This window comes from Microchirus variegatus, assembly GCF_963457635.1.
Source record: "Microchirus variegatus genome assembly, chromosome: 2".
NCBI lineage: Eukaryota > Metazoa > Chordata > Actinopteri > Pleuronectiformes > Soleidae > Microchirus > Microchirus variegatus.
The window spans coordinates 3614743-3640398 of record NC_139803.1 but is presented as its reverse complement, the minus strand read 5'-3'; the positions used below and the strand labels follow the sequence as shown (position 1 = coordinate 3640398).

Here is a 25656-nt window from a genome sequence, read left to right as displayed (position 1 = left end):
ATAGTATAGTGTGACGTTTTTGTCAAGTTTTGGACCAAAAAAACGTTTTTCAAAAAAATTGTCAGAATCAAAAACGACATAGTATAGTATGTCGTTTTTGTCCAATTTTGGACCAAATTTTTTTTCTCCAAAAATGGTCACATTTTGGAGATATAGTATAGTATGACGTACTACATAGTATAGTGTGACGTTTTTGTCAAGTTTTGGACCAAAAAAACTTTTTCAAAAAAATTGTCAGAATCAAAAACGACATAGTATAGTATGTCGTTTTTGTCCAATTTTGGACCAAATTTTTTTTCTCCAAAAATGGTCACATTTTGGAGATATAGTATAGTATGATGTACTACATAGTATAGTGTGACGTTTTTGTCAAGTTTTGGACCAAAAAAACGTTTTTCAAAAAAATTGTCAGAATCAAAAACGACATAGTATAGTATGTTGTTTTTGTCCAATTTTGGACCAAATTTTTTTTCTCCAAAAATGGTCACATTTTGGAGACATAGTATAGTATGACGTACTGCATAGTATAGTGTGACGTTTTTGTCAAGTTTTGGACCAAAAAAACGTTTTTCAAAAAATTGTCAGAATCAAAAACGACATAGTATAGTCTGTCGTTTTTGTCCAATTTTGGACCAAATTCTTTTTCTCCAAAAATGGTCACATTTTGGAGATATAGTATAGTATGACGTACTGCATAGTATAGTGTGAGGTTTTTGTCAAGTTTTGGACCAAAAAAACGTTTTTCAAAAAAATTGTCAGAATCAAAAACGACATAGTATAGTATGTCGTTTTTGTCCAATTTTGGACCAAATTTTTTTTCTCCAAAAATGGTCACATTTTGGAGATATAGTATAGTATGACGTACTACATAGTATAGTGTGACGTTTTTGTCAAGTTTTGGACCAAAAAAGCGTTTTTCAAAAAAATTGTCAGAATCAAAAACGACATAGTATAGTATGTCGTTTTTGTCCAATTTTGGACCAAATTTTTTTTCTCCAAAAATGGTCACATTTTGGAGATATAGTATAGTATGACGTACTACATAGTATAGTGTGACGTTTTTGTCAAGTTTTGGACCAAAAAAACGTTTTTCAAAAAAATTGTCAGAATCAAAAACGACATAGTATATAGTATGTCGTTTTTGTCCAATTTTGGACCAAATTTTTTTTCTCCAAAAATGGTCACATTTTGGAGACATAGTATAGTATGACGTACTGCATAGTATAGTGTGACGTTTTTGTCAAGTTTTGGACCAAAAAAACGTTTTTCAAAAAAATTGTCAGAATCAAAAACGACATAGTATAGTATGTCGTTTTTGTCCAATTTTGGACCAAATTCTTTTTCTCCAAAAATGGTCACATTTTGGAGATATAGTATAGTATGACGTACTGCATAGTATAGTGTGAGGTTTTTGTCAAGTTTTGGACCAAAAAAACGTTTTTCAAAAAAATTGTCAGAATCAAAAACGACATAGTATAGTATGTCGTTTTTGTCCAATTTTGGACCAAATTTTTTTTCTCCAAAAATGGTCACATTTTGGAGATATAGTATAGTATGACGTACTACATAGTATAGTGTGACGTTTTTGTCAAGTTTTGGACCAAAAAAACGTTTTTCAAAAAAATTGTCAGAATCAAAAACGACATAGTATAGTATGTCGTTTTTGTCCAATTTTGGACCAAATTTTTTTTCTCCAAAAATGGTCACATTTTGGAGACATAGTATAGTATGACGTACTGCATAGTATAGTGTGACGTTTTTGTCAAGTTTTGGACCAAAAAAACGTTTTTCAAAAAAATTGTCAGGTCAGAATCAAAAACGACATAGTATAGTATGTCGTTTTTTTCCAATTTTGGACCAAATTTTTTTTCTCCAAAAATGGTCACATTTTGGAGATATAGTATAGTATGACGTACTGCATAGTATAGTGTGACGTTTTTGTCAAGTTTTGGACCAAAAAAACGTTTTTCAAAAAAATTGTCAGAATCAAAAACGACATAGTATAGTATGTCGTTTTTTTCCAATTTTGGACCAAATTTTTTTTCTCCAAAAATGGTCACATTTTGGAGATATAGTGTTGTATGACATACTACATAGTATAGTGTGACGTTTTTGTCAAGTTTTGGACCAAAAAAACGTTTTTCAAAAAAATTGTCAGAATCAAAAACGACATAGTATAGTATGTCGTTTTTGTCCAATTTTGGACCAAATTTTTTTTCTCCAAAAATGGTCACATTTTGGAGATATAGTATAGTATGACGTACTGCATAGTATAGTGTGACGTTTTTGTCAAGTTTTGGACCAAAAAAGCGTTTTTCAAAAAAATTGTCAGAATCAAAAACGACATAGTATAGTATGTCGTTTTTGTCCAATTTTGGACCAAATTTTTTTTCTCCAAAAATGATCACATTTTGGAGATATAGTATAGTATGACATACTACATAGTATAGTGTGACGTTTTTGTCAAGTTTTGGACCAAAAAAACGTTTTTCAAAAAAATTGTCAGAATCAAAAACGACATAGTATAGTATGTCGTTTTTGTCCAATATTGGACCAAATTTTTTTTCTCCAAAAATGGTCACATTTTGGAGATATAGTATAGTATGACGTACTACATAGTATAGTGTGACGTTTTTGTCAAGTTTTGGACCAAAAAAACGTTTTTCAAAAAAATTGTCAGAATCAAAAACGACATAGTATAGTATGTCGTTTTTGTCCAATTTTGGACCAAATTTTTTTTCTCCAAAAATGGTCACATTTTGGAGATATAGTATAGTATGACGTACTACATAGTATAGTGTGACGTTTTTGTCAAGTTTTGGACCAAAAAAACGTTTTTCAAAAAAATTGTCAGAATCAAAAACGACATAGTATAGTATGTCGTTTTTTTCCAATTTTGGACCAAATTTTTTTTCTCCAAAAATGGTCACATTTTGGAGATATAGTATAGTATGACGTACTACATAGTATAGTGTGACGTTTTTGTCAAGTTTTGGACCAAAAAAACGTTTTTCAAAAAAATTGTCAGAATCAAAAACGACATAGTATAGTATGTCGTTTTTGTCCAATTTTGGACCAAATTTTTTTTCTCCAAAAATGGTCACATTTTGGAGATATAGTATAGTATGACGTACTACATAGTATAGTGTGACGTTTTTGTCAAGTTTTGGACCAAAAAAACGTTTTTCAAAAAAATTGTCAGAATCAAAAACGACATAGTATAGTATGTCGTTTTTGTCCAATTTTGGACCAAATTTTTTTTCTCCAAAAATGGTCACATTTTGGAGATATAGTATAGTATGACGTACTGCATAGTATAGTGTGACGTTTTTGTCAAGTTTTGGACCAAAAAAACGTTTTTCAAAAAAATTGTCAGAATCAAAAACGACATAGTATAGTATGTCGTTTTCGTCCAATTTTGGACCAAATTTTTTTTCTCCAAAAATGGTCACATTTTGGAGATATAGTATAGTATGACGTACTGCATAGTATAGTGTGACGTTTTTGTCAAGTTTTGGACCAAAAAAACGTTTTTCAAAAAAATTGTCAGAATCAAAAACGACATAGTATAGTATGTCGTTTTTGTCCAATTTTGGACCAAATTTTTTTTCTCCAGAAATGGTCACATTTTGGAGATATAGTATAGTATGACATACTACATAGTATAGTGTGACGTTTTTGTCAAGTTTTGGACCAAAAAAACGTTTTTCAAAAAAATTGTCAGAATCAAAAACGACATAGTATAGTATGTCGTTTTTGTCCAATTTTGGACCAAATTTTTTTTCTCCAAAAATGATCACATTTTGGAGATATAGTATAGTATGACATACTACATAGTATAGTGTGACGTTTTTGTCAAGTTTTGGACCAAAAAAACGTTTTTCAAAAAAATTGTCAGAATCAAAAACGACATAGTATAGTATGTCGTTTTTGTCCAATTTTGGACCAAATTTTTTTTCTCCAAAAATGATCACATTTTGGAGATATAGTATAGTATGACATACTACATAGTATAGTGTGACGTTTTTGTCAAGTTTTGGACCAAAAAAACGTTTTTCAAAAAAATTGTCAGAATCAAAAACGACATAGTATAGTATGTCGTTTTTGTCCAATTTTGGACCAAATTTTTTTTCTCCAAAAATGGTCACATTTTGGAGATATAGTATAGTATGACATACTACATAGTATAGTGTGACGTTTTTGTCAAGTTTTGGACCAAAAAAACGTTTTTCAAAAAATTGTCAGAATCAAAAACGACATAGTATAGTATGTCGTTTTTTTCCAATTTTGGACCAAATTTTTTTTCTCCAAAAATGGTCACATTTTGGAGATATAGTATAGTATGACGTACTGCATAGTATAGTGTGACGTTTTTGTCAAGTTTTGGACCAAAAAAACGTTTTTCAAAAAAATTGTCAGAATCAAAAACGACATAGTATAGTATGTCGTTTTTTTTCCAATTTTGGACCAAATTTTTTTTCTCCAAAAATGGTCACATTTTGGAGATATAGTGTTGTATGACATACTACATAGTATAGTGTGACGTTTTTGTCAAGTTTTGGACCAAAAAAACGTTTTTCAAAAAAATTGTCAGAATCAAAAACGACATAGTATAGTATGTCGTTTTTGTCCAATTTTGGACCAAATTTTTTTTCTCCAAAAATGGTCACATTTTGGAGATATAGTATAGTATGACGTACTGCATAGTATAGTGTGACGTTTTTGTCAAGTTTTGGACCAAAAAAACGTTTTTCAAAAAAATTGTCAGAATCAAAAACGACATAGTATAGTATGTCGTTTTTGTCCAATTTTGGACCAAATTTTTTTTCTCCAAAAATGATCACATTTTGGAGATATAGTATAGTATGACATACTACATAGTATAGTGTGACGTTTTTGTCAAGTTTTGGACCAAAAAAACGTTTTTCAAAAAAATTGTCAGAATCAAAAACGACATAGTATAGTATGTCGTTTTTGTCCAATTTTGGACCAAATTTTTTTTCTCCAAAAATGATCACATTTTGGAGATATAGTATAGTATGACATACTACATAGTATAGTGTGACGTTTTTGTCAAGTTTTGGACCAAAAAAACGTTTTTCAAAAAAATTGTCAGAATCAAAAACGACATAGTATAGTATGTCGTTTTTGTCCAATATTGGACCAAATTTTTTTTCTCCAAAAATGGTCACATTTTGGAGATATAGTATAGTATGACGTACTACATAGTATAGTGTGACGTTTTTGTCAAGTTTTGGACCAAAAAAACGTTTTTCAAAAAAATTGTCAGAATCAAAAACGACATAGTATAGTATGTCGTTTTTGTCCAATTTTGGACCAAATTTTTTTTCTCCAAAAATGGTCACATTTTGGAGATATAGTATAGTATGACGTACTACATAGTATAGTGTGACGTTTTTGTCAAGTTTTGGACCAAAAAAACGTTTTTCAAAAAAATTGTCAGAATCAAAAACGACATAGTATAGTATGTCGTTTTTTTCCAATTTTGGACCAAATTTTTTTTCTCCAAAAATGGTCACATTTTGGAGATATAGTATAGTATGACGTACTACATAGTATAGTGTGACGTTTTTGTCAAGTTTTGGACCAAAAAAACGTTTTTCAAAAAAATTGTCAGAATCAAAAACGACATAGTATAGTATGTCGTTTTCGTCCAATTTTGGACCAAATTTTTTTTCTCCAAAAATGGTCACATTTTGGAGATATAGTATAGTATGACGTACTGCATAGTATAGTGTGACGTTTTTGTCAAGTTTTGGACCAAAAAAACGTTTTTCAAAAAAATTGTCAGAATCAAAAACGACATAGTATAGTATGTCGTTTTTGTCCAATTTTGGACCAAATTTTTTTTCTCCAGAAATGGTCACATTTTGGAGATATAGTATAGTATGACATACTACATAGTATAGTGTGACGTTTTTGTCAAGTTTTGGACCAAAAAAACGTTTTTCAAAAAAATTGTCAGAATCAAAAACGACATAGTATAGTATGTCGTTTTTGTCCAATTTTGGACCAAATTTTTTTTCTCCAAAAATGATCACATTTTGGAGATATAGTATAGTATGACATACTACATAGTATAGTGTGACGTTTTTGTCAAGTTTTGGACCAAAAAAACGTTTTTCAAAAAAATTGTCAGAATCAAAAACGACATAGTATAGTATGTCGTTTTTGTCCAATTTTGGACCAAATTTTTTTTCTCCAAAAATGATCACATTTTGGAGATATAGTATAGTATGACATACTACATAGTATAGTGTGACGTTTTTGTCAAGTTTTGGACCAAAAAAACGTTTTTCAAAAAAATTGTCAGAATCAAAAACGACATAGTATAGTATGTCGTTTTTGTCCAATTTTGGACCAAATTTTTTTTCTCCAAAAATGGTCACATTTTGGAGATATAGTATAGTATGACATACTACATAGTATAGTGTGACGTTTTTGTCAAGTTTTGGACCAAAAAAACGTTTTTCAAAAAATTGTCAGAATCAAAAACGACATAGTATAGTATGTCGTTTTTTTCCAATTTTGGACCAAATTTTTTTTCTCCAAAAATGGTCACATTTTGGAGATATAGTATAGTATGACGTACTGCATAGTATAGTGTGACGTTTTTGTCAAGTTTTGGACCAAAAAAACGTTTTTCAAAAAAATTGTCAGAATCAAAAACGACATAGTATAGTATGTCGTTTTTTTCCAATTTTGGACCAAATTTTTTTTCTCCAAAAATGGTCACATTTTGGAGATATAGTGTTGTATGACGTACTGCATAGTATAGTGTGACGTTTTTGTCAAGTTTTGGACCAAAAAAACGTTTTTCAAAAAAATTGTCAGAATCAAAAACGACATAGTATAGTATGTCGTTTTTGTCCAATTTTGGACCAAATTTTTTTTCTCCAAAAATGGTCACATTTTGGAGATATAGTATAGTATGACGTACTGCATAGTATAGTGTGACGTTTTTGTCAAGTTTTGGACCAAAAAAACGTTTTTCAAAAAAATTGTCAGAATCAAAAACGACATAGTATAGTATGTCGTTTTTGTCCAATTTTGGACCAAATTTTTTTTCTCCAAAAATGATCACATTTTGGAGATATAGTATAGTATGACATACTACATAGTATAGTGTGACGTTTTTGTCAAGTTTTGGACCAAAAAAACGTTTTTCAAAAAAATTGTCAGAATCAAAAACGACATAGTATAGTATGTCGTTTTTGTCCAATTTTGGACCAAATTTTTTTTCTCCAAAAATGGTCACATTTTGGAGATATAGTATAGTATGACGTACTACATAGTATAGTGTGACGTTTTTGTCAAGTTTTGGACCAAAAAAACGTTTTTCAAAAAAATTGTCAGAATCAAAAACGACATAGTATAGTATGTCGTTTTTGTCCAATTTTGGACCAAATTTTTTTTCTCCAAAAATGGTCACATTTTGGAGATATAGTATAGTATGACGTACTACATAGTATAGTGTGAGGTTTTTGTCAAGTTTTGGACCAAAAAAACGTTTTTCAAAAAAATTGTCAAAATCAAAAACGACATAGTATAGTATGTCGTTTTTGTCCAATTTTGGACCAAATTTTTTTTCTCCAAAAATGGTCACATTTTGGAGATATAGTATAGTATGACGTACTGCATAGTTTTGTGTGACGTTTTTGTCAAGTTTTGGACCAAAAAAACGTTTTTCAAAAAAATTGTCAGAATCAAAAACGACATAGTATAGTATGTCGTTTTTGTCCAATTTTGGACCAAATTTTTTTTCTCCAAAAATGGTCACATTTTGGAGATATAGTATAGTATGACATACTACATAGTATAGTGTGACGTTTTTGTCAAGTTTTGGACCAAAAAAACGTTTTTCAAAAAAATTGTCAAAATCAAAAACGACATAGTATAGTATGTCGTTTTTGTCCAATTTTGGACCAAATTTTTTTTCTCCAAAAATGGTCACATTTTGGAGATATAGTATAGTATGACGTACTGCATAGTTTTGTGTGACGTTTTTGTCAAGTTTTGGACCAAAAAAACGTTTTTCAAAAAAATTGTCAGAATCAAAAACGACATAGTATAGTATGTCGTTTTTGTCCAATTTTGGACCAAATTTTTTTTCTCCAAAAATGGTCACATTTTGGAGATATAGTATAGTATGACATACTACATAGTATAGTGTGACGTTTTTGTCAAGTTTTGGACCAAAAAAACGTTTTTCAAAAAAATTGTCAGAATCAAAAACGACATAGTATAGTATGTCGTTTTTGTCCAATTTTGGACCAAATTTTTTTTCTCCAAAAATGGTCACATTTTGGAGATATAGTATAGTATGACGTACTACATAGTATAGTGTGACGTTTTTGTCAAGTTTTGGACCAAAAAAACGTTTTTCAAAAAATTGTCAGAATCAAAAACGACATAGTATAGTATGTCGTTTTTGTCCAATTTTGGACCAAATTTTTTTTCTCCAAAAATGGTCACATTTTGGAGATATAGTATAGTATGACGTACTGCATAGTTTTGTGTGACGTTTTTGTCAAGTTTTGGACCAAAAAAACGTTCTTCAAAAAAATTGTCAGAATCAAAAACGACATAGTATAGTATGTCGTTTTTGTCCAATTTTGGACCAAATTTTTTTTCTCCAAAAATGGTCACATTTTGGAGATATAGTATAGTATGACGTACTGCATAGTTTTGTGTGACGTTTTTGTCAAGTTTTGGACCAAAAAAACGTTTTTCAAAAAAATTGTCAGAATCAAAAACGACTTAGTATAGTATGTCGTTTTTGTCCAATTTTGGACCAAATTTGTTTTCTCCAAAAATGGTCACATTTTGGAGATATAGTATAGTATGACATACTACATAGTATAGTGTGACGTTTTTGTCAAGTTTTGGACCAAAAAAACGTTTTTCAAAAAAATTGTCAGAATCAAAAACGACATAGTATAGTATGTCGTTTTTGTCCAATTTTGGACCAAATTTTTTTTCTCCAAAAATGGTCACATTTTGGAGATATAGTATAGTATGACGTACTACATAGTATAGTGTGACGTTTTTGTCAAGTTTTGGACCAAAAAAGCGTTTTTCAAAAAAATTGTCAGAATCAAAAACGACATAGTATAGTATGTCGTTTTTGTCCAATTTTGGACCAAATTTTTTTTCTCCAAAAATGGTCACATTTTGGAGATATAGTATAGTATGACGTACTGCATAGTATAGTGTGACGTTTTTGTCAAGTTTTGGACCAAAAAAACGTTTTTCAAAAAAATTGTCAGAATCAAAAACGACATAGTATAGTATGTCGTTTTTGTCCAATTTTGGACCAAATTTTTTTTCTCCAAAAATGGTCACATTTTGGAGATATAGTATAGTATGACGTACTACATAGTACAGTGTGACGTTTTTGTCAAGTTTTGGACCAAAAAAACGTTTTTCAAAAAAATTGTCAGAATCAAAAACGACATAGTATAGTATGTCGTTTTTGTCCAATTTTGGACCAAATTTCTTTTCTCCAAAAATGGTCACATTTTGGAGATATAGTATAGTATGACATACTACATAGTATAGTGTGACGTTTTTGTCAAGTTTTGGACCAAAAAAACGTTTTTCAAAAAAATTGTCAGAATCAAAGACGACATAGTATAGTATGTCGTTTTTGTCCAATTTTGGACCAAATTTTTTTTCTCCAAAAATGGTCACATTTTGGAGATATAGTATAGTATGACGTACTGCATAGTATAGTGTGATGTTTTTGTCAAGTTTTGGACCAAAAAAGCGTTTTTCAAAAAAATTGTCAGAATCAAAAACGACATAGTATAGTATGTCGTTTTTGTCCAATTTTGGACCAAATTTTTTTTCTCCAAAAATGGTCACATTTTGGAGATATAGTATAGTATGACGTACTGCATAGTATAGTGTGACGTTTTTGTCAAGTTTTGGACCAAAAAAACGTTTTTCCAAAAAATTGTCAGAATCAAAAACGACATAGTATAGTATGTCGTTTTTGTCCAATTTTGGACCAAATTTCTTTTCTCCAAAAATGGTCACATTTTGGAGATATAGTATAGTATGACATACTACATAGTATAGTGTGACGTTTTTGTCAAGTTTTGGACCAAAAAAACGTTTTTCAAAAAAATTGTCAGAATCAAAGACGACATAGTATAGTATGTCGTTTTTGTCCAATTTTGGACCAAATTTTTTTTCTCCAAAAATGGTCACATTTTGGAGATATAGTATAGTATGACATACTACATAGTATAGTGTGACGTTTTTGTCAAGTTTTGGACCAAAAAAACGTTTTTCAAAAAAATTGTCAGAATCAAAAACGACATAGTATAGTATGTCGTTTTTGTCCAATTTTGGACCAAATTTTTTTTCTCCAAAAATGGTCACATTTTGGAGATATAGTATAGTATGACGTACTACATAGTATAGTGTGACGTTTTTGTCAAGTTTTGGACCAAAAAAACGTTTTTCAAAAAAATTGTCAGAATCAAAAACGACATAGTATAGTATGTCGTTTTTTTCCAATTTTGGACCAAATTTTTTTTCTCCAAAAATGGTCACATTTTGGTGATATAGTATAGTATGACGTACTACATAGTATAGTGTGACGTTTTTGTCAAGTTTTGGACCAAAAAAACGTTTTTCAAAAAAATTGTCAGAATCAAAAACGACATAGTATAGTATGTCGTTTTTGTCCAATTTTGGACCAAATTTCTTTTCTCCAAAAATGGTCACATTTTGGAGATATAGTATAGTATGACATACTACATAGTATAGTGTGACGTTTTTGTCAAGTTTTGGACCAAAAAAACGTTTTTCAAAAAAATTGTCAGAATCAAAGACGACATAGTATAGTATGTCGTTTTTGTCCAATTTTGGACCAAATTTTTTTTCTCCAAAAATGGTCACATTTTGGAGATATAGTATAGTATGACGTACTGCATAGTATAGTGTGATGTTTTTGTCAAGTTTTGGACCAAAAAAGCGTTTTTCAAAAAAATTGTCAGAATCAAAAACGACATAGTATAGTATGTCGTTTTTGTCCAATTTTGGACCAAATTTTTTTTCTCCAAAAATGGTCACATTTTGGAGATATAGTATAGTATGACGTACTGCATAGTATAGTGTGACGTTTTTGTCAAGTTTTGGACCAAAAAAACGTTTTTCAAAAAAATTGTCAGAATCAAAAACGACATAGTATAGTATGTCGTTTTTGTCCAATTTTGGACCAAATTTCTTTTCTCCAAAAATGGTCACATTTTGGAGATATAGTATAGTATGACATACTACATAGTATAGTGTGACGTTTTTGTCAAGTTTTGGACCAAAAAAACGTTTTTCAAAAAAATTGTCAGAATCAAAGACGACATAGTATAGTATGTCGTTTTTGTCCAATTTTGGACCAAATTTTTTTTCTCCAAAAATGGTCACATTTTGGAGATATAGTATAGTATGACGTACTGCATAGTATAGTGTGACGTTTTTGTCAAGTTTTGGACCAAAAAAACGTTTTTCAAAAAAATTGTCAGAATCAAAAACGACATAGTATAGTATGTCGTTTTTGTCCAATTTTGGACCAAATTTTTTTTCTCCAAAAATGGTCACATTTTGGAGATATAGTATAGTATGACATACTACATAGTATAGTGTGACGTTTTTGTCAAGTTTTGGACCAAAAAAACGTTTTTCAAAAAAATTGTCAGAATCAAAAACGACATAGTATAGTATGTCGTTTTTGTCCAATTTTGGACCAAATTTTTTTTCTCCAAAAATGGTCACATTTTGGAGATATAGTATAGTATGACGTACTACATAGTATAGTGTGACGTTTTTGTCAAGTTTTGGACCAAAAAAACGTTTTTCAAAAAAATTGTCAGAATCAAAAACGACATAGTATAGTATGTCGTTTTTTTCCAATTTTGGACCAAATTTTTTTTCTCCAAAAATGGTCACATTTTGGTGATATAGTATAGTATGACGTACTACATAGTATAGTGTGACGTTTTTGTCAAGTTTTGGACCAAAAAAGCGTTTTTCAAAAAAATTGTCAGAATCAAAAACGACATAGTATAGTATGTCGTTTTTGTCCAATTTTGGACCAAATTTTTTTTCTCCAAAAATGGTCACATTTTGGAGATATAGTATAGTATGACGTACTACATAGTATAGTGTGACGTTTTTGTCAAGTTTTGGACCAAAAAAACGTTTTTCAAAAAAATTGTCAGAATCAAAAACGACATAGTATAGTATGTCGTTTTTGTCCAATTTTGGACCAAATTTTTTTTCTCCAAAAATGGTCACATTTTGGAGATATAGTATAGTATGACATACTACATAGTATAGTGTGACGTTTTTGTCAAGTTTTGGACCAAAAAAACGTTTTTCAAAAAAATTGTCAGAATCAAAAACGACATAGTATAGTATGTCGTTTTTGTCCAATTTTGGACCAAATTTTTTTTCTCCAAAAATGGTCACATTTTGGAGATATAGTATAGTATGACATACTACATAGTATAGTGTGACGTTTTTGTCAAGTTTTGGACCAAAAAAACGTTTTTCAAAAAAATTGTCAGAATCAAAAACGACATAGTATAGTATGTCGTTTTTGTCCAATTTTGGACCAAATTTTTTTTCTCCAAAAATGGTCACATTTTGGAGATATAGTATAGTATGACGTACTACATAGTATAGTGTGACGTTTTTGTCAGGTTTTGGACCAAAAAAAGTTTTTCAAAAAAATTGTCAGAATCAAAAACGACATAGTATAGTATGTCGTTTTTTTCCAATTTTGGACCAAATTTTTTTTCTCCAAAAATGGTCACATTTTGGTGATATAGTATAGTATGACGTACTACATAGTATAGTGTGACGTTTTTGTCAAGTTTTGGACCAAAAAAACGTTTTTCAAAAAAATTGTCAGAATCAAAAACGACATAGTATAGTATGTCGTTTTTGTCCAATTTTGGACCAAATTTTTTTTCTCCAAAAATGGTCACATTTTGGAGATATAGTATAGTATGACATACTACATAGTATAGTGTGACGTTTTTGTCAAGTTTTGGACCAAAAAAACGTTTTTCAAAAAAATTGTCAGAATCAAAAACGACATAGTATATAGTATGTCGTTTTTGTCCAATTTTGGACCAAATTTTTTTTCTCCAAAAATGGTCACATTTTGGAGATATAGTATAGTATGACGTACTACATAGTATAGTGTGACGTTTTTGTCAAGTTTTGGACCAAAAAAAGTTTTTCAAAAAAATTGTCAGAATCAAAAACGACATAGTATAGTATGTCGTTTTTGTCCAATTTTGGACCAAATTTTTTTTCTCCAAAAATGGTCACATTTTGGAGATATAGTATAGTATGACGTACTGCATAGTATAGTGTGACGTTTTTGTCAAGTTTTGGACCAAAAAAGCGTTATTCAAAAAAATTGTCAGAATCAAAAACGACATAGTATAGTATGTCTTTTTTGTCCAATTTTGGACCAAACTTTTTTTTCTCCAAAAATGGTCACATTTTGGAGATAAAGTATAGTATGACGTACTACATAGTATAGTGTGACGTTTTTGTCAAGTTTTGGACCAAAAAAGCGTTTTTCAAAAAAATGGTCAGATTTTGGACGACATAGTATAGTATGTCGTTGTGAAATCAGAACAATGCAACAGCCACAAAGACTGGAGATAAGAGTAAAAATAAAAGTAATTCATTTCTTTATTTACAGTTTTATGATTACAAAATCCACAGCCTACAAAAACAAGGTCACAGCACAGTCTGTAAAAATGAAACATAATTTTCTGATTTTATTTTTCCATTTGAAGGTGAGCCAGTGAACTGGTCACTGTAACATCACGGGAAGCCACTCTTGTTGTGTTTTTACAGTACACATGCTTTTTAAAGTAGTAGTTCAGGTTTTGTTTTGAAGTGTGGATGTAAAAGTACAGACACATTTAATCAGCAATGATTTCACTGAAGATGCTACATCACACACACACAACAAAAATATAGATACATAGGCACTTAACAAAAGGCCCACCTAATAAAATACACTCCAGCATAAATCTATGATTTATTATTGCTTTATCCTCTTCCACACCAAAGTCTAAAGAGGAAAAACTTATTTTACACAGCAAACGAGAGTTGTTGATCCACTGCTGCCTCAATCGAGTTTGAAATCCCTTATTCAGATTTTCCCTGACAGAAAAATGATCAAATCAGGAAACGTGGTCCCTGTCAACATTTCTCTATGGAGGCTGGAATTTCCAGGATTCCAGGTGACTGACTTTTTTGGGGGGGGAATAATTTGTTGTAAAGTGTCGTTAAAATGAAAGCTTTGATTTAAAATATTTCAGTCATTATGATATTATAACGACGAACACAATTAACGTAACTTCTTCCTGTTCTTTCATTGGCGACTGATTGACTGGCTGCTTCATGTGCAACAGAATCGTGAACAGTTGAGTTCAGAGAGACAAACAAGCGTCTTTCTTCCACTGAGATGTTCTTCTATAGCACATCAATGGCCTTGATGGCTCTTTAGTTTGGCTCTAGTTTTGTGTTTCAGTTCAAAAATATCTGTCGTTCACAGCAGATCATTTCTGTTTAAACTTATACATGTTATTTAACAACAGTATCTCCATTTAAATAGGTTTCCTTTATGTTAATTATACATTACTCAAGTGATTTTACCTTAAAACGCCAGCAACAAACTAGTAGCATTAAACTAAAGTAGGAGTAGATTTTATTAGATGAGCCTCGAGTGGTTAAACTCAGTTTTTCCTTGTGTCCTCACTGGCAGCTCTTTTCAGTGACTGAATATGCTAAATACCTCATACAAACACACTAAAAGAAAAAACCTGAACTGTCACTTTAACATGTTACAGACTATTGAAACCGCCTAATTCCAAATGTTTGTGAAGTTGAAGCAAAACAGGGATTTCCGTGGTACTGTACTGGAATCCATTCTATACAGTTTCTTCTTAGTGCCGGGTCATACTTAAATCCTCATATTTACAGTACACTGGCGCTGGAAAAATAGGCAACAAACCATTTCAAACTCAACATAATAAACAGTGTAAAGATAATGTGACGCACACACCGTTAGAAAATGACATAAGGCTTTTATCTGCGGAGGAAACCACTGTTATGGGATGTCAGCTGTGCTTTTTTTTTTTTTTTTTCAGTCAGACACCGCGCAGTGGCCTGGAGGACAAATGCCAGATTCAATTGCCGTCGTACTGTCCACATACGTGTTATCACTAAAATGCTCGAGCTTGTGAAATAAATGTAAAAAAAACAAACAAACAAAAAAAAAAACACCGAACAACACAATGTCGACAAGTTCATAAAATAGAAAGCAGCCCTGTGTTTCGTTAGAGTCTGGATTCTCCGACTTCCTCGTCTTCTCTTTGATAACGTTATCAAAAAGTTGAAGGAGTTGAGATAACTGTGTCGAGTAGACCCTCAAGAAAAATAGCTCTGTGACCCAAGATTTCCTTGCAGCCCTCGTCTCTCAGACGAGTGGGTTTAACTGCCGAGTCTGTTCACTTTGTTAATTCTGCCAAAAAATATTGACTGCTGACTTCGTGGACGATTCCTTGCAACTCACCGCGGTTTAATTAGACTAACACAACTGTTTCTTTTTTTGTTAAAAATGACAAAAAAAAGAAAAAAAAAAAAGGCTCCACCTCTGCCAGGTCACAGTCCCTGATGTTCTCCCGGTAACCTGAGAGCCAGCAGCTTCGAGAAAACTGGTTAGATGAGTAGTGACGGGGTGGGTTTCTTGCCCGGCCAAGCTTCTTTGGCGTATTTCTTTTTGCGTGGTTCGTTGAGGGTCTCTGGTAGGTAGGGCGCTGTGACGGGGGTGGGGTTGAGGGTGACGGGCGGCTGGTGAGCCTCCGGGTCCAGGTCCACCTCTGGGGCTGGATTAGGGAAGGGCAGAGGGAGCCCTCCCTGCATCGCGGCGGCGCCCCCCGGGGCTCCCGTTGGCTGGTTCTCGTGATTCGTGGGAGGCAAGTCTCCGTAGAGGCCCCCGCCCAAGCTGTAGGCGTGCATGCGTTTGCCGGTCATGTCATCGAGACCCAGCGTGTTTTGGCCCTCGGATCTTCGTTTCTATAGCAAGGAACACAGGGTGTCAACTCGGATCGTACATTTAGACCAGGGGTGTCAAACTCAAATACAGAGTGGGCCAAAATTTAAAACTGAACAAAGCCGCGGGCCAAGGTTGAACAAATTAACCTTTTAATAGGGACCCAAACAAGTTTTGCATTGAATATTGAACAAGCAAGGCTTATATAACTTTATAGTGACATGCAAAATCGAGTTTCAAATAATAATAATTAAAAAATATCAATGGCATATCAAATAAAATTTGAATAACAATTGAATGCACCCCTAAATACAGGATAAGCGGTAGATAATGGATGGATAAAAATTGAATGCCTTTTTTCTATTTTCAGCCTTCTGAGGTAAATATCAAAATAAACTTTTTCCACAGGCTAATAATAAATTTGAAAATAAAATAACAATAATGAATGAATCAAACATTCAAGCCTTGAAGTAGCAAGAGAAAGTGCATGAATAAAACGTTAATTATTGCTCAGTTTGCTACACTGACTTGCTTTAACACTGAATATGGAACAAGCAACGCTTATATAACTTAATAGTGCAAAATCAACTTTCAAAAAACAAACGAAAAAACATCAATGGCATATTAAATAAAATTTAAATAAAAAATTGAATACCGGCGGGCCAGCTCTAATGTTAATTTGATATTGCCTCAAGGGCCAAATAAAATTACAAGGCGGGCCAAATTTGGCCCGCGGGCCAAATTTGGCCCGCGGGCCAGAGTTTGACACCCATGATTTAGACTCTGCAAATCACACAACTCCCCGCAGACGACACAAAAACTAACCCAGTGATAACACTTGTACTAAAAATGCAACTCAAATACTGAAAAATTCACTCAAGTCAACAGAGATATACAGCTGAATTGTCAAACTCTATGCTATGAGCTGGTTATGACTTGTTTAGCAGTAATTTTCTAACAAATGTCCCATGGCCGACCCGGCAGCCCTCATTCCCTGAAACCTGACGATTAAAGTAAACCCAGGGGACAGTTACAAACACCGATTCCTCTCCTGTCTGTGTCTTTTTTGTTTTAGTGAATCCTTATTACGAGTCCGACTTCCTGTTTGCACCTTATTTCTGGTTTGTAACTCTGATGACAGCCTCAGTTTGCCATGCATTAGCTGAACTAATAAAATAACATTTCCACAAAAAGAGTTTGTGGAAATTTGTTGGAATTAGTTTTTGTTTTTTTTCAATCTCCTGAAAAGAACCTGGGATTTCTGAACAAAAGAATTCTTACCTTAATGGGGATGACAGCAGTCTGCACCATATTTCTAAAACGCCCCACATTTGGGTCGATATCCTCTGTAAATAATAAAAGAGTGTTACACATTAACATGTAATCATAAGAACATTTCTTGGACGCTGGGAGATATGGTTTTAAAAAAGCTATCTGGATGCATAAACAAAGTATATCAGGATATAAAGCGGCACACAAGTTGTTTCCTGGGGCTAATAAAACGTTTTTCTCTTGAGATGATTATCTCCCCAAGGAGAGTGACATTACACTGTAAAAACACACAAATATAGAAATATCTACTGTTATGATCTTCAAATACATGTTATTACCTTTCATTTCAGATAATATCTGGTTTATTTCTTTGGCCTTTAAACGTTAAATGAAAGGATATTTGTCAGAAACAATGACATTTGACTACAAATACCTGGATTAATGATCGAGTCCTCCTCATTGAAAGTAACTCTGGAGTTCCTCCGTTTCCTTTTCGGCCTCTGAATTTCAAGGTTGCCCTCTTCGATGGTCAGGAGGGAGATGCGCTTGTTGTGCGCCGTGTTGAACTCTGTTAGATTCTGTTTTCAATCAAAAGAAGAAAAAATGTGTATCATGTGGCAGCGCCGATATAAAGGATGACACAATGGGAAATGTAGCACATCATCGACATCATATTTCCCTAAACTACACCTTGAAAATGTCATAATGGGCAGAGACGGGTCTAAGGTCACCATTTCATGTCTGGCTGTGTGTGAACTCGCAACACAACAACAACAACAACAACAACAACATCGCCTCCCTCTGACACGCGATCTTGTGGGTCCACTGACGCGCCGCTGCAGACGGGGTTAACTGACTCATTAGAATCAGTTCATTAACCTCTTCTTCACGGTTTGCCCCAGATACCGGAGGCAGCGCCAGACGCAGCGACAAAAGTGTCATAAAACCATGTCTAACTTTAACAAACACAGACTGATTTCTGCAAACCCACAGAAAAGTCAGAAACTCAGCTAAAAGCTCATATAAACCATTCTTATGTTCACCAAACACAGTTAAAACACCGACGGATCGAACCAGCAGGAGCGAAAAAAAAAACGTTACGGCGCGCTCATTGAAAAGCGGCACAATGAGCGTCAGCGTGATTATGTTAACAAAAAAAAATAACACGTGTCGGCTGGACAGCGGAGAACAAACAAATTCCAGCGGTACCATTTTTATCACTCTATACGATCAAGATTCACGGATCCAGCACCAAAATAAGAGCAAAACAACAACTGACTTTCAAGAAATACAAGCAGAAATGTCGTCTTACCTTTGCTGTTTATCAAAACAAGTTATTTCCACTGGAACAAAACCACTTCTAATGAAGAACTACCCTTCCCAGCATGCTTTGGGAACAAATCCCGGTCTGATTGATCATTACAGAGCGACATTAGATCGTTCTGATTAGAGAAGGGCGAATGTCCGCACAAATGCGTCACATGCATTTATGTCCTTTTGACCCGCTAATGAAGTGATTCACACGCATTTGGAGACCGGGGTCTGATTCTACCGGTTTAGAGGTTTAAAACGAGCTGTCAATCACCCTAATTGACCAAGGTAAGCCAGAGCTATGGCGCTGCGTAACTGAAGACGCACCGCACAGGAAGCATCGATTTACAGCGAGTTATCATACTTTTTTTTTCTTCTTCTTTCTTTTTCTTTTTTGACCTGTAGTGACATATAAATAAAATAAAAAGTTTTTTTTTTTTAAATAATTTGGTACCGAAGAAATCTCAAATGGCACAGATTGTGCCAAACTGTGCCGAAAGAGAGAACACCTAGACATCTCTTTAATAAAACCTCTGTAATTTCACTCTGCTTCATTTCAGCAGCATCAGACTTTGCACAGCTCATGTCCACATGTTGTTACATGACCTCCATGTTTTAAGGGTTAGAAAAAAAAATCTTCTTTTCCCTGTGTTCCTGCTGGCAACCATAGTTTTAGTTAGCATGAGTGACCATGTCTCAAGAAGGTTCCTAGTGCAAAGTCTTTGTTAGTACATCATAGAACCATAAAAGAAAACCCAAACTGTTTACCATATTTAATATTATGTATTATACATACCGTAAATCCTCTAATATAGGCCCGGGCCTTTATTTTACTCAAGCTCATCGCGGCCCTGGCCTTTATTGGAAGGAGGCCAGAATTAGAGGCAGGCCTCTATTTCTATTTGAGCAAAACGGACTACCAGTAGAATGAATAAAAAAGAGATTTTGTGTCTATTTGAACCTATAAAATACTAGGTTAATTTATTGAAAAAGTACAGTTACCATAACATATGGTATGCATACAGAACACCGAAAACAATTACCGTTAATTCAGGCTAAATTAACAAAAAAGTAGCAAACATACCGGTAGTGCATTTTGTAAACACTTTGAAGTTAAAAACCATAAAAATCCTCCTCATCAGTTTCCTCCTCCTCTTCATCTCTCCCTGTAATCTCCTCATCACTCGCGCCAGCCTCTACAACAAGTGCATTATTACACAGTTCCTCTTCGTCCTCCTCATGTTCCGCTGCGCGCCTGTTCTCTTCCCCGCGCAGGCGGGCATCAGTCAAGGGGGCAAACATTGCCCCCCTGTGGTACTTGCATGTTACTATCACAAGCATAATGTTGAGGCCTGCCCAGAGCAAGCTTGTTGACGCTGATAAGGACTCGCGTTAGTTGTGGATTATAACTGTTCAGATGAGGAGCATTCCAGCTGTCATTTAAGTATTTCACCATAACACGGTAAGCAACTGTAGCATACTTTTAGCAGAGATTATTTAATGTTATAGCAAAGAAATCTAATGGCCTTTGCTTTTAGATTTTTGATTAGTCTACCATTGATGTAACGTTAAAAGCGGTATTAGCTGTACAGGGAGGGTGTGCAGGATAATGTATGGCTACAAGAATGACTGGAGGAGTGCAGGTCTCTTGCATTTTGATTCGTAACGTCATGGCGATATTTTAAGTGCTCTGGTGGCTTTCTAATGAGCTAAACAGTCTCATCCGTATATTTGCGCGTTCAATTAGACATTTAAAAACGTTGGTTCTAATAATAGCCCTGGCCTCTATTAGAGACCGGCCTTTATTTACCCCCGCCGACAGCAAGACCGGCCAATGTTAGAGACCCGGCCGCTAATGGAATACAGGCCACTATTAGAGGATTTACGGTATATATATATATGTATACATATATAATATTGTCTAACGTTGTCCTTATTTTTAACAAATGGCATTTTGCAGTTATGTTAATCTCCGATTCATTGCACTCAATAAATATCTATTAAATAACCTCATAAGAGAGAAAAATATGTATACCGTAAATCCTCTAATAGTGGCCTGTATTCCATTAGCGGCCGGGTCTCTAACATTGGCAGGTCTTGCCGACAAATATACAGACACCCTCCCTGTACAGCTAATACCGCTTTTAACGTTACATCAATGGTAGACCAATCAAAAATCTAAAAGCAAAGACCATTAGATTTCTTTGCTATAACATTAAATAATCTCTGCTACAGTTGCTTACTGTGTTATGGTGAAATACTTAAATGACAGCTGGAATGCTCCTCATCTGAACAATTATAATCCACAACTAACGCGAGTCCTTATCAGCGTCCACAAGCTTGCTCGGGGCAGGCCTCAACATTAAGCTTGTGATAGTAACATGCAAGTACCACAGGGGGGCAATGTTTGCCCCCTTGACTGATGCCCGCCTGCGCGAGGAAGAGAACACATAATGCACTTGTTGTAGAGGCTGGCACGAGTGATAAGGAGATTACAGGGAGAAATTAAGAGGAGGAGGAAACTGATGAGGAGGATTTTTATGGTTTTTAACTTCAAAGTGTTTACAATGCACTACCGGTATGTTTGCTACTTTTTTGTTAATTTAGCCTGAATTAACGGTAATTGTTGTTGGTGTTCTGTATGCATACCATATGTTATGGTAACTGTACTCTTTCAATAAATTAACCTAGTATTTTATAGGTTCAAATAGACACAAAATCTCTTTTTTATTCATTCTACTGGTAGTCCGTTTTGCTCAAATAGAAATAGAGGCCTGCCTCCAACTCTGGCCTCCTTCCAATAAAGGCCAGGGTCACGATGAGCTTGAGTAAAATAAAGGCCCGGGACCTATATTAGAGGATTTACGGTAACACTGTTTTGCATCTTCTTGCAATCCACCAAGATCAGTAAAGTTCTCTTCCGTTACCTCTAGCTCCGTCTCTTCTTCTGGAAGTCCAAGCAGACCCTTCAGCTCCTCGTCCTCTCCGGTCTTACTGTCTCCTGTACCTGCAGTGCCCTGGGTTTGGGGTTTCTCTCTGATCGTGTAGGTCCGCGTCGAGGCTCCAAAAGACATTGTAGAGTCTATGGGCACCTGTTGAGGCTTGTGCGCCTCCAGACGGATGTGTCCGAGGTAAGTACCGTGTGCTAAAAAATGGTGAGAGAAAGAAAAATTAGACCACTCGAAACTGCATCAAATGTGACTCAGTCACACTCCGTTCCTGACGGTGTACGTGTTTCACATGTGAAAGAGAGCAACAGATAAATAGCACTACTTCATGGCAGTTCTGTTCTTTGAAACAATCACCATATACAGTATTTCCACTATTGTTACTGCTAACTTAATTCTAAGGACTTCAATGTCGTGTTTAAATGTCAATACTTTTGTAGTCTCAATATCAACTGGGTATCAAACGTTATCCCCTTATAACTGTTTTGTCATTTGATATCTTATAAGAACAATAATCGTTTCTGGCATGCTGTACGAGGGCTGGGCGATACGGCCTCAAATCTAGAAATCCGAAACGATTAATCCACGCATCGATAACTAAATTAATCGTCACCTATTTTGATAATCGATAATCCGTTTGAAGCTTTTTTCATGATTAAAACAAGATTTCTGATTGTTTTAGCTTCTCAAATGTGAATATTTTCTTTGTTTCTTTGCTCCACATAACGAAGAAATCATTCAAACTGAATCATTTTGGTTTGTGGTCAAAATAAGACGTTCGAGACGTCATTAATTTCCAGGTTTGACGAACATTGATCAACGTTTTTTTAACAGTCTATGACATTTTATGAACTAAAAGATTCTTCGAGAAAATAATAGACCGATTAATCGATTTCCAAAATAATCGCAGCTCTGTCAAATCAACATCACGATATATTGAGCAGCTCACGATAAATGACCAATAAGTTCGCTAAATTACATCTTAGCCTAATTTGCATAATATTTGCCTGATATAATCGCATGAGCGCCGTGACACGGTACAAATATCAATACTGACACATATCAGATATAACCTATATATGTGTTATGTCTGATATGTGTCAAATGCAGTGATTTATTTGTGTGTGAGACTGACACACACTGTACACAGCCGAGTGTCTTAAAGGGACATGAACATACCCGTAGCCTGCCTGCCTGCCTACCTACCTACACACAGCCATTTTCTTTTCTTTTTTTTAATTATCTAATACATCGACATTGGCAAAATTATGTTGATTATCGTCATAAATTTTGGTAACGATAAATGTTCGATGTATCGCCCGGCCCTATGCTGTACACTGACAAGTGTGACGTTGCCCTCCATAGTTTGTTCTTGGAGTTTCATCGTTGAAATTTCAGTACCTAAGGAGTTCATCTCATCGGTATCAGTGAGCCAATAAGCACGCACCAGCTATCTTGAGGAAAATCAGGCTGAACACATGCGTTAGTGCTGCTTGTTTAATGAATGAAGGCACGTCAAGAGCATGGTATACATTTGAGAGCAGAAAGCTGTTTTCTGGAGGTTAATTCCACTCTACCGTAACCAGAAAAATGGCTCACGGAGCCATAATTGACTATACCTGATAAGTCGTATAACACGTTCCATTTGACTGAAACCCAGAAGGGAGGCACCTCTTCAGAGAGAGTTGCAACTAATGGTTATTTTATTCATGATACAAGTGTTAGTTTTAGAACCCGAAGCAAGTGTGTCAATGTTTACATGAATAAATACAGTCGGTGTGGTGGTGGTGGTGGTGGTGAACAAGTTTCTTACTGCTGTTGAGGTCTATTAGAAAGACCCTTTTCAGGTGTTTGTGGTAGACCAGGGCAGAATGGACACGCGAGCACGACTGGTGGTCAATGGTGAAGTCACAAAAGTCCGGGTTTCTCCCAAACAGGTAGTACTTCTTTTCATCTATGATCAGTTTCTACAGGGACAAGAGTTTCAGGGACATGGTTACAGCAGCACCTGGAAAAAAGGGGTCTGTTAAACAGTCTGTGTATCTGTGCCTCTGAGCCATAACTCCACAGTGATGCTCCCCACTGCGAAGCTTAAATCTCAGGGCTAATGTCACTCTTACACCGTTTGAAGCCGTGTAGCCATTGAAAAATCCCCCAGTGTGAAAAAACACATCTGGGGGAAGATGGACTGTCAGGCGTGTATCTGGTGCATTCACAAACTCAATGAGCAAATGATACATTCATTTAACACGATGACAAGGCTTTAACAGCAGGGTTGCCAGGTCTATGGTTTTTCCACAGAACGGGGCTACTTTTGAAGGTTTACTGCCATTTTCTTTTTTTTGCGAGTTGAATGCCGATGAGGTAGTTGCAATTATTATTATTACATAAAGCCAATTTGCAATAAACCCGTTACATGATATATACATTTACTTGACGTGACACCTTATTTCTTCCGATACACATTTGGACGCAACCACTTTAAATGTTGTGGTTCATCAGTGTCGAGCAAAAACGTGCGACATAAATGCCACCCAGGGCTGGGTGGAGGAGGCATGACTGATCACCCTGTTCATTCATCCATTACTTATATTTATTATTTAAAAAGTATAGATTTTATTGGCAATACCACAATTATTAAAGGCCAGATGAGACGTTCTGGTTCTTTCCAGTTACGGTATAAGTCTCGCCGTGTGACGACAGAGATAAATGTAGTATAAGAATACGGGGGAACATGTTTTGATACACTATTATAACATATTGAATATATATTTCAGGGGTAGCATAACTTGATAGAGCAATGTCACCCGTAACATACACAAATCACTGTGTATGACACTACTATTCACATCATCGACACAGTGAGAAGTAGCATATATCTATTTATTTATTTACTTGTTTATTTAACAGGGACAGTGCACGGCTCTCAGCCTTACCAGAATTAGCTACTAGCTAAATTGCATCTGTAGTCCCTGGGCAGGAAAAAATAAAATATATATATATATATATAAATCTGGCAAAGACTAGCATATACAAACAACAACGATGCACAGTTTCACACTCTTAAAACACAATACACAACAATAAAAAATAAAAAACAATGTCAAGACACAACAAAACTGTGTTAAAATAGTGAGCTAATGTTTGAATGTATGGTTGGTGGGAGCATAATTGAGTAGATTTAAGCTATGGGGTAGCATGATTTGTCAGAAAACCTGGCTTTGTCGCCACTGGGCTGGACACGTCACGCAGACCTGGCAACCCTGATGAAAAGTTAAAACATTGAACTTACCTCTACCAATTTGTCCCCCTTCATCACATCTAAATGGAGTCCCGGGGGCGGTTTGCCAGCCCTGAAAACAAACAGCAAGTTACCGATTTGCACATTAGAATTACCCCAAATACAATGAACACACGCGTGCTTGCAAGGCGTTTAAATACAGGGATTAAAATGTTGTTGATTTTTTCCTTAACCCATTGATGACGTAAAACAAGTGCCGGTGTCTTTCACACAGTTGTGGAAACGCCACAAATTGCTGTCTTAAAAACAAGATGAGGGCTACGATGTACATCATATGTAAACATACTTTAACATAATCGACGAAAACGCTAACATTCGTACACATGACGCCACTAAACTCACGCGACGCCATCAGTGTATGAGAGCCAGCGTTAACGGGTTAGCTTGCTAGCTCGAGTAAATGATAGCGTCGGCAGCGGTTGCTCCCGGGCTCCTCTCCGAATGAGAGTAAGTTACACAAAGCAGCGCAAGCTGCTCTACTCGTTTACATGTCGTCTTGCTCCACAAGCGGAGCGTTACAAGTTTGACGCGTGCATTTTCTCACCATGATGGACAATCAAAAGGAGCACTCTCCTTGCTTATTTTAGTCGCCATCTTGCCTAAGCGTCTAGAAGCCGAACAGCATGATGGGTAAACGTCACTGTAGGATGAAGGGAGTAATTAGAGATATTTTATTTATGTATAAACCATTTTTATTACCTTGTTCCAGG

At 34.7% G+C, this 25656-nt stretch overlaps 1 protein-coding gene across 1 annotated transcript; it reads right to left on the bottom strand.

Annotated features, from left to right (window-relative positions):
- Nucleotides 1–15360: 15360 nt before the first annotated feature.
- ppp1r8b (protein phosphatase 1, regulatory subunit 8b) lies at nt 15361–25540 on the bottom strand (the record flags this gene model as incomplete). The annotated part of the gene is made up of 7 exons (XM_083904341.1): nt 15361–16137; nt 17396–17460; nt 17820–17964; nt 21625–21842; nt 23459–23612; nt 24938–24998; nt 25491–25540. 7 exons carry the CDS (start codon nt 25538–25540, stop codon nt 15781–15783), a joined length of 1050 nt encoding a protein of 349 aa, XP_083760467.1. The 3' UTR covers nt 15361–15780.
- Between the last annotated feature and the right edge of the window lie 116 nt (nt 25541–25656).